The following is a 16,992-nucleotide window of genomic DNA, read 5'->3' as shown; positions in this document are numbered from 1 at the left end:
CTTCAGAAGAAACAGATTGTGGTTTCTGGGATTTCAGACTTTATGTTCTGGGCTGTTTTAATTTCAGATGAACATAAAGTGGAGGAACAAAGTGTAAATAAGAGAATAAGATATTAAAAAGTGTAAATAAAGTTCCTAGGTTTAGTTTTTTTTTAAATTCATCCCATCTGGAAATACTATACGGAAGCCCATCTCTGCCAGAAAAAAAGGACAAAAATGGACATGCCAGTAAAGCTTAGGTGTTTATTATTTCTGACCGTTTTCATCAGTTTGAAAGTTTGTTTTATTTAATTTTTGCCATCAGTATTTTTATTAACTTTTATTCTCGATATTTTGATTTAATATTTCATGAGTTTGACCTAAACATCGTTTAGATTTCGTAACTTGACACAAAAATAAAACTAAATTCAGTTTTGGAAATCCTGAATTTGACAGAGTCTGACTCGTGTTTTTATTTATCACAGTTTTGTTTTATTCTCAGTAAATCCGACCTCTAAAATCTAAAAAAGTGAAAGTTTTCGGTTTGAGAAATATTCCTCATATTTTTATTTATCATATTGTTGTGTTTTTTTCTTACTATATTATGACTCAGTCGATATATCACAGAGTTAAATTTTGACCTTCATGATTACAATTCTAAGTTCAAATGTCAAACTATGGAATTAACTTTAATTAAAATTTAAATCCTCTCAGCTGAGAATCAGTCGAATGTTTCACTGTATCTCCTTATTTTGCCTTAAGTCTGTTTCCACAGTTTGACGTGTCATTTAAGTTTTGTTACTTCCTGTTTTTTTCTTGGCGTTTATGGGCTTCCGTAGAGAACAGAATGGTTGGTGTCCATCTCGTGTAAAAAGGTGAATCTGGTGTCAGCTCTATGAGTTTCTGTTCAGACGGCTGATTATGCAAAAAGAGAAACTGTGAAGGAAACACTTTGAACAATCAGAACTTCATTTTTTTTGTTCTCCTTTAACTCTGGTTTTTGGACATTTCGCTGCATCGCTAAACGTCCTTCATTTGTCCGCTGGATGGAATCTGGTTCTTTTTATTCTCTGCCTTTGGAGAAAGTGCCTGAATGTGTCGCTCCCAGTTAGAAGAATAAAAACAGTTTAATCCGGAAAACTAAACCTCAGAACGTTTTGGTTTCCAGCTTCAGGTTCCGGTTTAAAACTCACAAATATAGAAATCAGTAAAAAAAAAATCTAATTTTGTCAAACAGCTGCAGTTTCCTGTAGATGGTACTCATTCCTGTTGGACTGAAGGATTCCAGATGTTTTCCTGATTTCTCTCGTGTTTCAACATTTCTGAGTTCAGGAAGATGAACAGAAATTTATCAAACCGACGATCCTTCAACAGTTCAGCTAGAAATCATTAGAATCTGCAACACAGGAGGAACTCATCTAAAAGCTTTCTGATGTTAAAGAAACTCAACCAAACCTGTATGCTAATCACTGGTAGCACGAGGCTAATTCTGTTCTGGAAAACCAGTTTGGAAACTTTGCCACCAGTTCTTTGTGGTTTTACCCAAAATCAGACGATAAGATTCTTATTGTTTTTTTTCTCTGTGTGTCCATGACAGAAATGTTTAGCCTAGCTTAGCACAAAGACAGGAAGTGGAGGGAAGCTGCTAGCAAACATCCAGTATAGTGCTGCTTTTATAGAGCTAGCTGGTAGTTAGCATGCATGGAACTGAACCAGATTAGCACAAAAGGTGAACTGTAATGCCAACTGATATTTATGTTGTTAACTAACAGGTAAATGCTAACTGCTGCTAAAACCTCATTGGCATTGACATGAAAATTAAACAACTCATAGCTGTTGTGGATTATTTCAGCTTTGAGATGAGCTAGGCTAGCAGTTTCTCCCTTGTTCCAATGTTTGTGCTAAGCTAGGCTAACCAGAGTGGTTTGCTGCTAGTGGCTTAGCTTGCTGATTTTGGCTGATAATGCAGTTTACTTTTTAAAGGTCAAAGTTTAGGGTAAAACATTTACAATGTAATTAACATTGAATATGCTAGCTGTGCATTAGCTTTGACTCCTATGCTATGTGCTCAACACTTAGCAACAGTTAGCTACATTAACTAGCATAACTAGCTACAGACAGCACATTGTTGGATAGGTTGCCTGTAGGTATAAGTACAGGCTAGCTGTTTAGTGCTAGAAAGTTTATAGTATTTGTGCTAAGCTAGGCTAACCATATCTTGGACCTATCTGGTTTTTCATTCATCGGTGGAAGGTGCATTTAATGACTTTTATCACAGCGGTGGGTGAACAAATAGCCCCATGCTAACTGCAGAGATGCTGCTTCTAGTTTTACAGCTAAGCTAGGCTAATCATGTCATGCTATAACACTAGTTCCACTCAAACAACTATTAGCTACAAACAGCTAGCCCAAGCTAACATGAGAAAAGCCAGCTAATGATTTGTGACTGTTCCCCTCTATTCCCAGTCTTTGTGCTAAGCTAGGCTAACCGTGGACAAACAGGGATGAAATTGATTCCATATTTATAAACACAACAAATGAATGGATTCCACAAAAACTACCAGACTGGACTTTTAAACTTCTGTATTTAAATAACGATATGTATGGAAGCCTGTTTCTGCCAGTAAAATAAAAGAAATAAGATAGTCCTGATCTCACACATCACAATTACAAGATTTTATTTTTTTACTGACTTTAATGACTTTATTTTGTCTTTAAAGGTGGAGGATAGCTTCCACAGAAATGTAAGATACATGGCTTGATTTTTTTTTTAAAGGAATTGTTTAGGTTTTTTCTTGAAAACTTGAGTTATATGTTTTGTGAGATGTTTGGATGGATAAATCTCAAGTCTGTATGTTTACTAGATAGCTTAGCATAACAACTGGAAGCAAATGAAAACGGCTAAGCTAGCACTGTCCAAAGTTAACATTAATCTGAAAAAACACCTCCCAACCTCAGTGTAACATGTATTCTAGTGGAAGACTGTAAATGTGAAGACGACTGTGTGCTTCTTGCTAACAAGCTATGCTAAGCTAACCACCATGATTAGCACACAGACCTCAGACTGACTTCCATCTGAACACGTAAGAAGAAGCTAAATTTTTACCAATAAAAGTTTGATTTCCTTCAGTGTCGTCACAGTTTGGCCTCCCTACATGTTCTCCTGTAAGACACAGTTCAGCTTCACCTCAAAATCCAATCAACCTGATTGATCAGTCAGCCTAATCGATCAATTGGCCTGATCAATTTGTCTCCCTTCTTTGTTTTCACTCTAAACTCCAACCAGATTATTTTCTTTAAACTAAGTTTCTTTTGATGTTTATCGGTGAATTGTTTTATTTTCTGTCCATCAGACGAGGACAAAACCAAAACTTGCCAAATGATGAATTTGTTCATTGATGATGAAACATGTTGATTTATTTTTGATGAATTTCCTGTTTGAACCTTTGTTAGAACCAATAAAGTGTTTACCAATTGACCTGCTGCTCCGTTTGTTCACAGACACCAATAATCACCAATAGACACCAATAAGCACCAATAGACGCCAATAAATACAAATAATCACCAATAGACACCAATAATCACCAATACTCCCCAATAATCAGTAATCACCAATAGTCAATAATCACCAATAATCAGTAATCACCAATAGTCACCAATAATCACCAATAGACACCAGTAGACACCAATAATCACCAATAGTCACCAATAGTCACCAATAATCACCAATAGACACCAGTAGACACCAATAATCACCAATAGTCACCAATAATCAAAAATTACGAATAGACACCAATAATCACCAATAGACACATATAATCACCAATAGACACCAATAATCACCAATAGCCACCAATAATCAGTAATCACCAATAGACACCAATAATCAACAATAGCCACCAATAATCATAATCACCAAAAGCCACCAATAATCAGTAATCACCAATAGTCACCAATAATCAATAATCACCAGTAAACACCAATAATCACTAACAATGAGGATAAACTATTAAAGGTTTCTAGTTAAAAGAGAAGAACTTTAGAAAATCTGCTTTATTTTTATGATAAACTAAAGCAGAATTGATTTTTTAAAGCTGATTAATGTTTGATTAGTTGATCAACAGGAGATTAATGATCAGTTTAAAACGGTTTCCGTTGACTCAGTATTTTATTTTAGTTTACTTTAGCGCCACCAGAACAGCATATTGGCTTCATCTTTTAGTTAGTTAGTCATTCATTTAGCTATCAACAGATAGTAAAAGGTTGAGTCGTCTGTGAAGAAACAAAACTTCCTTATCTTTCTGTAAATGTGATATCTGGACTGTTGTTTTTTTTTTAAAGTTATTTTTTTGGCCTTTTTATTAGATAGGCGCAGTGAGAGAGAGAGAGGAAACAAGGGAGAAGAGTCAGAGGAAGACATGCAGCAAAGGGCCGCGAGCGGGAATCGAACCCGGGCCAGCTGCATCGGGGACCAGCCCTGTACATGGGTCGCCCGCTCAACGCGTTGAGCTATACGGGCACCCGATATCTGGACTGTTGTTGAGACGTTTGTGGAGGTGATGAGTGTTTTTATTATTTATTGGTGTTTTATTGATGAAATGAATCATCAGTTAATTCTTTATTAGTAGAAACAAAATAATCAGAATAAAATCACATAAACAACATCTTTAAATCAACAAGTTAACATGGATTTCTCTCAGATATTAAACTATCAAATGAATAAACAGCTGGAACAGGATTTAGATCAGATGAATGAAGGTACTGATCAGGATCAGACTGGAGCTCAGCTGCTGGCGTCACATTCAAATCAGAATCAAACGACTTCCTGCTGGATCCAGTCAGTAGAAATGAGCCGGTCGACCTCCAACATGTCCGTAAGTTTCTCTTTTATTCATGAAACTTGTTGGATGTGCAGCTCTGTGATCATATTTCCTGTTTTATTACTGGATCTGAAGGTTTTTTATCCTCTAACTGGACTCTAACTCTGGGTTTTCTTGCTGATTTGGGCTGATAATTCTGTTTCCTTTTTACAGCTCAAACTTTAGGTAAAACATTTACAATCTAATTAGCTTAACATTGAATATGCTAGCTGTGTGTTAGCTTTGACTCCTTCTGGTCCATGTGCTCAACAGTGTTGGAGCTCAGTCTCATTTTACCAGGAAAACAGACCATATGTGAGATAGCTCCTGTGCATTCGTTGAATGAAGCGATAGGAGAAGGTATTTAGGTCTCATTCAGTATGTTTAGTACAAATAGATTGAATATAGTACAGAGCTCTGGGTCCCACTTCCTATCCTTGACAACAACACAGTTCTTGTCAGTTCACAAATCTGACACACTATTCTTCCCCTGACCCAGCCTTATATCTAGTTTCACAGGGGCATAAGCATTCAGGGTGTGTCTTTCTTCTGATTGGTTGTTTTCTGCGCATCTGCAGACTCAGTTCTTTATTGCACATAGTGAGTCTGTTGTGTGTTCAGAGGGAATGGATGGACAGCTCTGGGATAGAAACTGTTTTTCAGTCTGGAGGTCAGAGTTTTTATGTTTCTGTACCGTTTCCCCGAGGGAAGCGGAACAAACAGTCCATTTCCCGGGTGGGTGGGGTCAGCAGCGACACATCGGGCCTTCCTCTGGACCTGGTATACTGAGTCCAGGTCTGGAAGACCTGGACTCAGGACTCTGGACGGACTCTGGAAGTCAGGACTCTGGACTTCCCACAATCCCCTGTGCTGTTTCCACCACCCAGGATAAGTTCTGTCCTGAGCTGTGCAGCTGCTGTACCACACTGTTGCACCAAGACAGAGGATGCTTTCTATTGAGGTTCTGTAGAAGTTCATCAGGAGCTGAGGGGAGAGACCAGCATGTTTCAGCTTCCTGAGGAAGAAGAGTCTTTGTTGAGCCTTCTTCACCAGGTGAGCTGTGTTCAGAGACCAGGTCAGGTCAGATGGAATGTGGACACCCAGGAACTGGATGTTGTGAACATGCTCCACTGCTTCCCCTTTGATGAGGAGAGGAGCTGCTCTGTCCTCCTGGACCTCCTGTAGTCCACCATGACCTCCTGTAGGCCACCATGACCTCCTGTAGTCCACCATGACCTCCTGTAGTCCACCATGACCTCCTGTAGTCCACAATGACCTCCTGTAGGCCACCATGACCTCCTGTAGGCCACCATGACCTCCTGTAGTCCTCCTGGTCTTCCTGTAGTCCACCATGACCTCCTGTAGTCCTCCTGGACCTCCTGTAGTCCACCATGACCTCCTGTAGTTCTCCTGGACCTCCTGTAGGCCACCATGACCTCCTGTAGTCCACCATGACCTCCTGTAGTCCTCCTGGACTTCCTGTAGTCCACCATGACCTCCTGTAGTCCACCATGACCTCCTGTAGTCCTCCTGGACCTCCTGTAGTCCACCATGACCTTCTGTAGTCCTCCTGGACCTCCTGTAGTCCACCATGACCTCCTGTAGTCCACCATGACCTCCTGTAGTCCACCATGTCCTCCTGTAGTCCTCCTGGACCTCCTGTAGTCCTCCTGGACCTCCTGTAGTCCACCATGTCCTCCTGTAGTCCTCCTGGACCTCCTGTAGTCCTCCTGGACCTCCTGTAGTCCTCCTGGACCTCCTGTAGTCCTCCTGGACCTCCTGTAGTCCACCATGACCTCCTTGGTCTTGTTGGTGTTCAGAACAAGGTTGTTCTCTGAACACCACTGAATAAGGTGCTGGATCTCCTCTCTGTAGAGGATCTCATCATTGTCTGATATGAGACCCACTACGGTGATGTCATCAGCAAACTTCACCATCGTGTTTGTGGAGTGGATGGAGATGCAGTTGCTGGTGAATAGTGTGAAGAGGGCTGGACTGAATGCAGTCCTGAGGTGTTCCTGTTCTCAGGACCAGTGTGGAGGACATCCTGTCTCCCATTCTCACCCTCTGAGGCCTGTTGGTGAGGAAGTCCCTGATCCAGTGACACAGTGATGTGGACAGTCCCAGGTTATGGAGCTTCAGTGTCACCGTATTGAAAGCTGAAGTCCACAAACAGCATCTTCACATAGGTGTTAGAAAGCTGCAGGTTAGGGTTAGGGCTGTGTGAAGAGTCATGGAGACTGCATCCTCTGTTGATCTGTTCTCCCTGTAGGTGAACTGATATTTATCCAGACCAGCAGGATGACGTCCTTCATGTGCTTTAGGACGATCCTCTCAAAGCACTTCATAATCACCGGATCAGAGCAACAGGGAGGTAATCGTTCAGGCAGGTGACTGCTGATTTTTTTAGGCACAATGATGGAGGTTTTGAGGCTAACAGGGACTGTGGCAAGCTGCAGGACAGGTTGAAAATATCCAGAAAAACTTCTGCCAGCTGGTCGGCACATGATTTCAGAGTGCGACCCGACACCCTGTCTGGTCCTTCAGCTTTGATGGTGTTGATTTTCTTCATGCAAGAACTCCCTTGGTGCAGCTGCAGGACCAGAGACTGATGCTGTTCCTCCAGTCGGGGTAAATGAACTTCCTCTGCTGCCAGGTGTGTCAAAACGAGCATCGAATGTGTTCAGGGTGTCAGGGAGAGTGGAATCATGGATAACCAGCTGATCACTGCACTTATAGTCTGTTGTGGTCCTAATGCCTCTCACCCATGTACTTTGTGGGTTATTACTAGCAAAATGCTCCTCAGTGCGCTGTTTGTAGCTGCATTTTGCCAGCTGAATGCCCTTCTTCAGTTCTCTCCCTGCTGTAGGCCAGCTTGTCACCTGACCTGTAGGCGGCATCATGGGCTTTTTTTATTTTAATGTTCATTTGGCAGGGACAATACACACAACATTGCCACAGAAAGGGGAAAATACGATGCATGTAAGACGTCTAGCTTCAGCTAATTTGCAGTCTTTGTCCCTTTGAGTAGGGGCTTCACTGTGCTGTCCATCCATGGTTTCTGGTTTGGGAAAACCTTGATGGTCTTTGTGGGCAGGACAGCATCAGTACAGATGTACAGAGTACTGTGTCTTCCTTGAACACTCCCCAGTCAGTGCACTCAAAGCAGTCCTGTAATGCTGAGGACGCCTCATCAGTCCATACCTGTACGGTTCTGGTGGTCGGTCTCTCCCTGCAGATCAGAGGTTTATGGGCTGGGATCAGGTTCACAGTGATGTGATCCGACATGCCCAGGTGCTGCAACAGCCTTGTATGCCCCAGGTATGTTACAGTAAACCTGATCCAGGATGTTATTGTCTCTCATGGGAAAGTTTATGAAGCGGTGAAATTTGGAGAAAACTGCTTTTAGCTCGACCTGGTTAAAGTCTCCGGCCACGATCACAGCCACCTCTGGGTTGTCATTCATCTGCTGACTGATCAGGCAGTACAACTCTTCCAGTGCTAATCTCCACCCCGGACCTGGACTTCAACATCCTGCAGGACCAGCTGAGGATGAACTTCCTGCTGCAGCTGAAGAAGTTCCACCTGCTGAAGATGATGATGGTTTCCTGCTGAGTCCATCCTCTAGTGGACATTAGAGGAACTGCAGTTTTCCATGTTGGCTTAATTTTTAAATAATTCTAGTCAATCTTTTTTTGTTTGTTTGTTTCAGATGCGTTGAGCTGATCTGCAGTAGTACACCGGGGTATCTGGGGTATCTGGGGTATTTTAGGTATCCATACGTCCTGCAACGTCTCCGCCCTCCCGGTCCGTCCCGGTCTGTCCTGATCCGTCTCCGCCCTCTCGGTGCATCCCGCCGAATGAATCGAGCGCCCCTCCCGTCCGTCCGTCCATTAGACTACCGGAAGCTCCGCCCTCCCACTTCCTCTTTCCCTGCGTCAGTGAGCGGAGTCACCATGAAGGCGTCCGGCACAGTACGTAAAACCCTGAATTTACCCGTTTAACGGCTCCACACACGGCCAGCGAGGACAGAATCCACTTTATAACGTTTGTCTGGTTGAATTTGTGTCGTTCTGTTTCTATAAATCCGCATAAAAGCGAATATTTGACGCTTTTTGGTGCTGCTAGTTTTGCGCTGACAACATGGCGTCCGCGGCACCATGTGGTCGGTCTGAGTTTCTGGATGAAAACCTGATATTCAGTCAGAAATAAACCGTTTAAAGCCTCTGAAATCAGCTCAATACGGCTAGATGTTAATTAGTTTAATTAGTTTAGTTAGTTAGTTTAATTAGCAGCGGTCGGCTAGCTTAGCTTAGCTTGGAGCTAGCTTCAGTTTTGACGAGTTTCAACGTGGATTAAACCTTCAGATTTTATGCTTTAGCTTTAACAGCATTTTTTAATTTCTAGTGCTTTAAAAGACTTCAGATACGTCTAGTTTTAGTAGCTGGTGTTCAGGGTGAAGTTAGTTTTAGCACAAAACCTGCTTTCCCTAACGAAGGCTGCAGAACTGACCTGAAAATCTCCACAGATTTAAGTTTTAGTCAGTTTTAAAGGAGTTTTTATGACAATAATCTGCTCATTAATATATTTAATGACAATAATCTGCTCATTAACACTCAGCTGCTGATTATAATTCAACACATGGACTTAAATAAAAAAGTGTTTAGTTTAAAAAATCAGTTATTTGTCTTTACAAAGGTCCATATTTTCAGTTTTAACTAAATATAACTATTTTAATTCACAATCCTGCTGTTTATCCATAAATGTCCAGTTTAAGGATTACTTGGTGACATTAGTAGAAAGTTTTCCATGTGTAGCTGGAGATTAGTGATTAAAATGTAAATATAACTGATGTACAGTTGTTTTTATCAATATTTCAGATCAGTTTGATGGTAAAGTTGGTGTTAAAGTGTCTTTGTGCTTTTAGAACCCTTCATATTTACCTTCAGCAGCTCTAATAGAACTACAGATTGACTGTAGGGACATTTAGAGTTTAAATTCAGAGGTGTAAACTCGATCTGAATGTGGTAGAACAGTGTGCTCTAGTTAAAGTGTGTGAAGGTGAACGTTCTCCAGACGTCAGTGAATCTGCACCCAAACCCAAAGATCACGTCTCCTCAGTGGTGTGATCCTGTCTGGAGTGCAAACACCAACCTGATCCTTGTCGCCTTTCTCTGCTGCTGCTGTGCCTCTGAAAGTGAATCCAAGGTTCAACACGTATTTATAGTATTTATTATTAATATCAGACGCTGTAATGCCTCTCCTCTGCTTCCAGCTTCAGGAGTATAAAGTTAAATATTATTTATTATTATCAGTCTGCTGTAACGTCTCTCCTGTGCCTCCAGCTTCGGGAGTATAAAGTCATCGGCCGTCTGCTGCCCTCTGCTAAGAACCCGGCGCCTCCTCTGTACCGGATGAGGATCTTCGCCCCGAACCACGTCGTGGCCAAATCTCGTTTCTGGTACTTCGTCTCCCAGCTGAGGAAGATGAAGAAGGCATCCGGAGAGACCGTCTACTGCGGCCTGGTGGGTGTCTGGAGGTGGAGATGGTCCGTCACGTCATGGAGGATGAGCCTGTAGCTCATTGTGTTCCTGATCTGGTCTGTTTGTGTTCAGGTCAACGAGAAAACTCCTCTGAAGGTGAAGAACTTCGGTATCTGGCTTCGCTACGATTCCCGCAGTGGAACCCACAACATGTACAGAGAGTACAGAGACCTGACCACCTCAGGGGCCGTCACACAGTGCTGTAAGGAACAACACAACATCTACACATTAATACCAACAACGATAACACAATAACAACAACAACAGCCTGTACAGAGACCTGACCACCTCAGGGCCATCTCTAGCCATGTGTCCACTAGATGTGTTTTTCCTGCATGTAAACGTGCCACATCTGAAAATCACACACATGCTGGGCAGTCACTAGAGGTCACATGACTTCTCTTTTAGCTTCAGTCCGGGAGATCCGTCAGAACATCATGGCGGCTCGGCTACAAACTTTGTCTTTTATTTCTGAAACAGTTCAGCTAAAAGTGTTTCTGAAAGCATCTGAGGAGAGAGAACCTGCAGCTGAATCTGTCCTGGTTTTAGTTCAGCCACGGCTGGTTTAGATGTTTGAGGAGCTCCACACGCTGCATCTAATTAGCATAAAGTAGAAGTAGAGTCTACTTTATGCTAATGAGCTCCAGGTAAACACACTGCATGCTGGTCCAGTAGGTGCAATTCCAGCTGCATAATCCTGACCTGAACCAGAACCGTTCATCGATCCATGCTAAAGCTAATGTTAACAGCAGCAGGTTCCTCCAGGGTTCTGCTTCTTAGCGGATGTAGATGAATCTTCCTGTTAGCTGCACATGTCAGTGTGTTTTTAACAGAAACTCTGGAGTATTTAGGGTTAGGGTAGCTGTGTCCATCCCTCTTTATGTCCCCACTATCAACCCTACTCCTGCAGATTGGTTCCGTCATTTTATTCGTCTTTGTTGATTCTTTGTTCTCCAGAAGTCCAGTTAGTTCTGTTCAGGTTTAATGTTGGAGCTGAATGTTTCAGGAACAGGTTTCTGTCATGTTGAGTTCTCCTGCATTAAACCTCCAGGTTTGGAGATGTTGGTTTCTATCTGAGCTTCTCTCTGCCTCCACCAGCTCCAGCAGGTTCTGATGTTCTGGTTCAGAGTTAAATCTGTTGAACCTGCTGACTTCTGATTGGTTGTTTCTCTGGGAAATGAGCTTTGATTGGTTAAATGTTTTCTGGTCCAGAATGACCTCCTTCATCTAATGTGAAAGAAGACCGAACCCCAGTAGAACTACAGACCTAGTAGAACTACAGACCTAATAGAACTACAGACCTAATAGAACTACAGACCTAGTAGAACTACAGACCTAATAGAACTACAGACCTAGTAGAACTACAGACCTAATAGAACTACAGACCTAGTAGAACTACAGACCTAGTAGAACTACAGACCTAATAGAACTACAGACCTAATAGAACTACAGACCTAATAGAACTACAGACCTAGTAGAACTACAGACCTAATAGAACTACAGACCTAGTAGAACTACAGACCTAATAGAACTACAGACCTAGTAGAACTACAGACCTAGTAGAACTACAGACCTAATAGAACTACAGACCTAATAGAACTACAGACCTAATAGAACTACAGACCTAATAGAACTACAGACCTAGTAGAACTACAGACCTAATAGAACTACAGACCTAATAGAACTACAGACCTAATAGAACTACAGATTGACTGTAGGGACATTTAGAGTTTAAATTCAGAGGTGTAAACTAGATCTGAATGTGGTAGAACAGTGTGCTCTAGTTAAAGTGTGTGAAGGTGAACGTTCTCCAGACGTCAGTGAATCTGCACCCAAACCCAAAGATCACGTCTCCTCAGTGGTGTGATCCTGTCTGGAGTGCAAACACCAACCTGATCCTTGTCGCCTTTCTCTGCTGCTGCTGTGCCTCTGAAAGTGAATCCAAGGTTCAACACGTAGACCTGCTGTAGATATTATCTATATAGATCTGTTCTACATGCATGTTGATCAAGAGTCCAGTGAAGGAGAACCAGAATAATAAAACCAGTAGAACAGTGATCCTCAGGTCTGATCAGACTGGAGATATTTAACGTTTCATTTCCTGACCTCCTCTCTGTGGAACGCTGCCCAAAGTTCACCTGAAAACTGTTTGAATCCAAACATGTTCCTGTTGAAGAGGAAGCACTGTTTCATGAAACCATCAACTTATTATTATTATTATTATTATTATTATTATTATTATTATTATTATTATTATTATTATTATTATTATTATTTCATGGTTTCAGCTGCAAAAAGAAGGTTTCATTCTCTGCAGTCTGGTTTCACCAGTCAGGTCATTTATGGCTTTTTAAAACTGACTCATGTAGAAGGAAGTGAATTTAGGACTTAGTTCCTCAGATTTTAGTTGTTTTTCCCAACAGATCTGGTGTAAGACCTGAGTAGTTTGAATGTGAAGGTGGTGATCTCCTGGTGTTAAATCCAGGTGGTGATCTCCTGGCGGTGATCTCCTGGTGTTAAATCCAGGTGGTGATCTCCTGGTGGTGATCTCCTGGTGTTAAATCCAGGTGGTGATCTCCTGGCGGTGATCTCCTGGTGTTAAATCCTGGCGGTGATCTCCTGGTGTTAAATCCAGGTGGTGATCTCCTGGTGGTGATCTCCTGGTGTTAAATCCAGGTGGTGATCTCCTGGTGGTGATCTCCTGGTGTTAAATCCAGGTGGTGATCTCCTGGTGGTGATCTCCTGGTGGTGATCTCCTGGTGTTAAATCCAGGTGGTGATCTCCTGGTGGTGATCTCCTGGTGGTGATCTCCTGGTGTTAAATCCAGGTGGTGATCTCCTGGTGTTAAATCCAGGTGGTGATCTCCTGGTGATGATCTCCTGTTGTTAAATCCAGGTGGTGATCTCCTGGTGATGATCTCCTGTTGTTAAATCCAGGTGGTGATCTCCTGGTGATGATCTCCTGTTGTTAAATCCAGGTGGTGATCTCCTGGCGGTGATCTCCTGGTGTTACATCCAGGTGTTGATCTCCTGGTGATGATCTCCTGTTGTTAAATCCAGGTGTTTGGTGTTGATGGAGCTTCTGTGACTGACTGCATATTTTATTTTTCTTTCAGATCGGGATATGGGAGCTCGCCATCGTGCTCGGGCGCATTCCATCCAGATCATGAAGGTTCAGGTCATCGCTGCCAACAAGTGTCGCAGACCCGCCATCAAGCAGTTCCACGTGAGTACCAGTTCTAGATGTTCTGAGTGTTCTAGATGTTCTCCAGGGTCGGGTCTCTCTCTGGTCTGATGCCTGGTCTTCAGCTCCGGTCTAAAAACCCGACACACCAACAGCCAGGTTCCTCTTCCAGGTCTACGGCGTTCCGTCTGCAGACCCGGCTGTCCACAAACTGGCGACAGTCGATGTTCTAACGTTAAATGTTCTTCTGACTGTCTCTGTTCTTCTTTCAGGACTCCAAGATCAAGTTCCCGCTGCCCCACCGGGTTCTGCGTCGCCAGCACAAACCTCGCTTCACCACCAAGAGACCAAATACGTTCTACTGAGGAACTGTTCCTGCTGAGGTTCACAATAAATAATAAAGGTTCTGATGGAAACGGTCTGAATCCACGTCTTTATTCACGTCACCAGGAGAAACTTCATGTTATATTTTATCAAAGAAAAGTGGAAACGGGTTGTTTTAATCGGTCAAAAATAAATATTAATGAAAAATGAGAGCCTGAACTTCAGACATTTAAGAATATAAATCTGGATCTTTGTTCTGATTCAGTCTGTTCTATGTTCTGTTTAAATACGAGGCTAAAACCTGATGAAGGTTCTGATCAAATCTGGGAGGTTTTAAAAATTAAAACTTCAACTGGAAAATAAAAAAATGGAAAAAGAATCATTACAGGTCAAATAAGAACGAGCAGAACTAAACCATTAAACCTTTGTTAGTTTTCAATAAAATATCCAGAAGATTAAAGTGAGTTTCTAAATCTGATCTAGAATCAGTTGAACTTAGTTGAACCTCAGACGATAAAGTTCATCAGCTTTAGAACAGAATAAAGTAGCAGCAGAGACGAGCTCAAAACAAACTAGAATATAATAAAGTACAACAAGAAGCACAATAAAGAGTAAAATACACTCTCATTAAATATGTACTAAAAAATACACAAATACAGTAAAAATATAGAGAAAGGAACAACGTGAGTTTAGTTGATAGAGACGGAGCTTCTGGGTCAGTATTTGTTGCTGTTGCTGCTTCTGTCCACATGGAGGCGCTGCTCTCTAATAAATGAAGCAGGAAGAAAAACATATTTAATATTAGAGTAAATAAATACGAACATTAAGCTTTAAATGCAGACGGTTGATTCCAGACTAGATTTATAGAGGCTTTATTTTCTGTCACTTTAGTAATGAATCATTCAGTCTGTTCTGGAATCTGATCTCACTTTTAAATCCTTTTCCTGTTTGTTGACATCAGATCACAATAATCATTAATAAATAATCGTTAATCAATAATCGTTAATCATTAATAATCATCAGTCGAAAACCTGAACAGCTGACAGTCGTTTCTTCTGACTGATCAGTTCCTCCATGTTCAACTGCTGATGATCCTTCAGGTGTGTAGAACCTGATTGGAGCTCACCTGTGGGCCGAACTTAGGATCACTCACCTGTGGGCAGAACTTAGGATCACTCACCTGTGGGCGGAGCTGACGACCTGAGTGGGAGTGAACTGGTTGAAGCATTGATGGTGGGTGTAGCTGTGATGCTGGAGGCTAAATGCTAACATACAGCCAGCTGCATGTTTGGGTGTAACTGTGGATGTAGAAGGTGTAGTTTATGGGTGTAACTGATGTTTGGTTCTACAGAACTCTCTGGTTCTTCTCTCTCTGAAGTCCACATTAGCTCCTGATGTTCTGTAGACTCTGTGGTCTGAGGCTTCACCACACTGGAGATCCACAAACCTGGCGTGGTAACAGAATAGAGAACCTGGCAGAGATACAGTGAGACTAGACTGTGGTCATCTGGAGAACCAGAACCAGAGGGTTGGAGCAGAACGTGGAGGAACCAGATTTATCCTGCAGTGATCAGGGGTTGGAGGTGATCAGTAGATAAATAGATGATCTAATCAGAGTTCTCAGGTTGTTTTTAACCGTTTATTGTTTGATCTCTAATTAAAGGAAATAATTGGCACGATGTTTTATCAGCTGAGGAGGATTTAAAGGATGAATCCAGATGTTCTGAATTCAGAGACTTCAGGTTTTCTCAGGTTCTGTTTAAAATTAAGCTGAAGATAACAGAAAGTATTAAAATATGAACACCAAATAATCCAGAGAAAAATGAACACCTTTGATCTGTTGGGTTTCACACATTTGTGGTAGTTTTGTGTCTCTGTGGTTGTTTTGTGTATCTTTGTGGTTGTTTTGTGTCTCTTTATGGTTGTTTTGTGTATCTTTGTGGTTGTTTTGTGTCTCTCTGGTTGTTTTGTGTATCTCTGTGGTAGTTTAGTGTCTCTTTGTGGTTGTGTATCTTTGTGGTAGTTTTGTGTCTCTTTGTAGTAGTTTGTGTATCTTTAGTCTCTTTGTGTATCTTTAGTCTCTTTGTGTGTCTTTAGTGTGTTCTTTCTGACACTCTGCTGCCTCCATACCGATTTAACCTCCCAGCTCTAAACTGCTGCTGGTGTTTCCTGGAGGCGACATGTTGGTCTGAGACCAGAACGAACCGGTTGATCCTGCGGCTGCTGATTGATCCGAGCGGTTCCAGTGATCAGTGCCGTCACCGTGGAGCCGCCGGTTCTGGATCAGCGCTCGGGTTCTGCTGAATGACGGAGCAGAAACGAGCCAATTATGGTCCAGCGGCAGGTAGAACTGAAGCAGCTTTGTGAGGCCGAAGAAAATAATTAGAGGAAGGTCTTCAGTTCAGCAGAAGTGGAAATAATTACAGCAGTCTGAGTTTTCTCACGCTGGAGAACGCATTCAGGAAAACACCTCGATGGACAAGCTTCAGGAGCTGGAGACACTCAGGACACAGGACAGACGGAGACGCTGAAGATCCGACAGGACAGACGGAGACGCTAAAGGTCCGACAGGACAGACGGAGACGCTGAAGATCCGACAGGACAGACGGAGACGCTAAAGGTCCGACAGGACAGACGGAGACGCTGAAGATCCGACAGGACAGACGGAGACGCTAAAGGTCCGACAGGACAGACGGAGACGCTGAAGATCCGACAGGACAGACGGAGACGCTAAAGGTCCGACAGGACAGACGGAGACGCTGAAGATCCAACAGGACAGACGGAGACGCTGAAGGTCCGACAGGACAGACGGAGACGCTGAAGAGCCAACAGGACAGACGGAGACGCTGAAGATCCGACAGGACAGACGGAGACACTAAAGGTCCGACAGGACAGACAGAGACGCTGAAGATCCGACAGGACAGACGGAGACGCTAAAGGTCCGACAGGACAGAAGGAGACGCTGAAGATCCAACAGGACAGACGGAGACGCTAAAGATCCAACAGGACAGACGGAGACGCTGAAGATCCGACAGGACAGACGGAGACGCTAAAGGTCCGACAGGACAGACGGAGACGCTGAAGATCCGACAGGACAGACGGAG

General features: G+C 42.7%; 1 protein-coding gene and 2 non-coding genes across 3 annotated transcripts; all 3 read left to right on the top strand.

The window, feature by feature from the left end:
• Positions 1-8,654: 8,654 nt before the first annotated feature.
• rpl18a (ribosomal protein L18a) lies at positions 8,655-13,980 on the top strand. Its single transcript, XM_023292240.3, has 5 exons — positions 8,655-8,812; positions 10,184-10,363; positions 10,454-10,583; positions 13,497-13,606; positions 13,837-13,980. Exons 1-5 carry the CDS (start codon positions 8,699-8,701, stop codon positions 13,927-13,929), a joined length of 627 nt encoding a protein of 208 aa, XP_023148008.1. The 5' UTR covers positions 8,655-8,698; the 3' UTR covers positions 13,930-13,980.
• Positions 9,926-10,057, top strand: LOC111583254 (small nucleolar RNA SNORA68). The gene has a single exon (XR_002747402.1). It is a non-coding gene; the product is annotated as a small nucleolar RNA SNORA68 (small nucleolar RNA).
• LOC111583255 (small nucleolar RNA SNORA68) lies at positions 12,207-12,338 on the top strand. The gene has a single exon (XR_002747403.1). It is a non-coding gene; the product is annotated as a small nucleolar RNA SNORA68 (small nucleolar RNA).
• Positions 13,981-16,992: the final 3,012 nt, after the last annotated feature.

Source organism: Amphiprion ocellaris, chromosome 21 (genome assembly GCF_022539595.1).
Source record: "Amphiprion ocellaris isolate individual 3 ecotype Okinawa chromosome 21, ASM2253959v1, whole genome shotgun sequence".
Classification (NCBI taxonomy): domain Eukaryota; kingdom Metazoa; phylum Chordata; class Actinopteri; family Pomacentridae; genus Amphiprion; species Amphiprion ocellaris.
Note: the sequence above shows the minus strand (reverse complement) of the source record. Positions and strands in the feature narration are given on the sequence as shown.

Excerpts from the sequence above, each read along its gene's own strand:
- rpl18a (XM_023292240.3), top strand. The coding sequence starts at position 8,699 with ATGAATCGAGCGCCCCTCCCGTCCGTCCGTCCATTAGACTACCGGAAG. Across the intron at positions 10,584-13,496 it reads AGGGGCCGTCACACAGTGCT|ATCGGGATATGGGAGCTCGC; the intron begins GTAAGGAACAAC and ends TTTTTCTTTCAG. Across the intron at positions 13,607-13,836 it reads CCGCCATCAAGCAGTTCCAC|GACTCCAAGATCAAGTTCCC; the intron begins GTGAGTACCAGT and ends TTCTTCTTTCAG.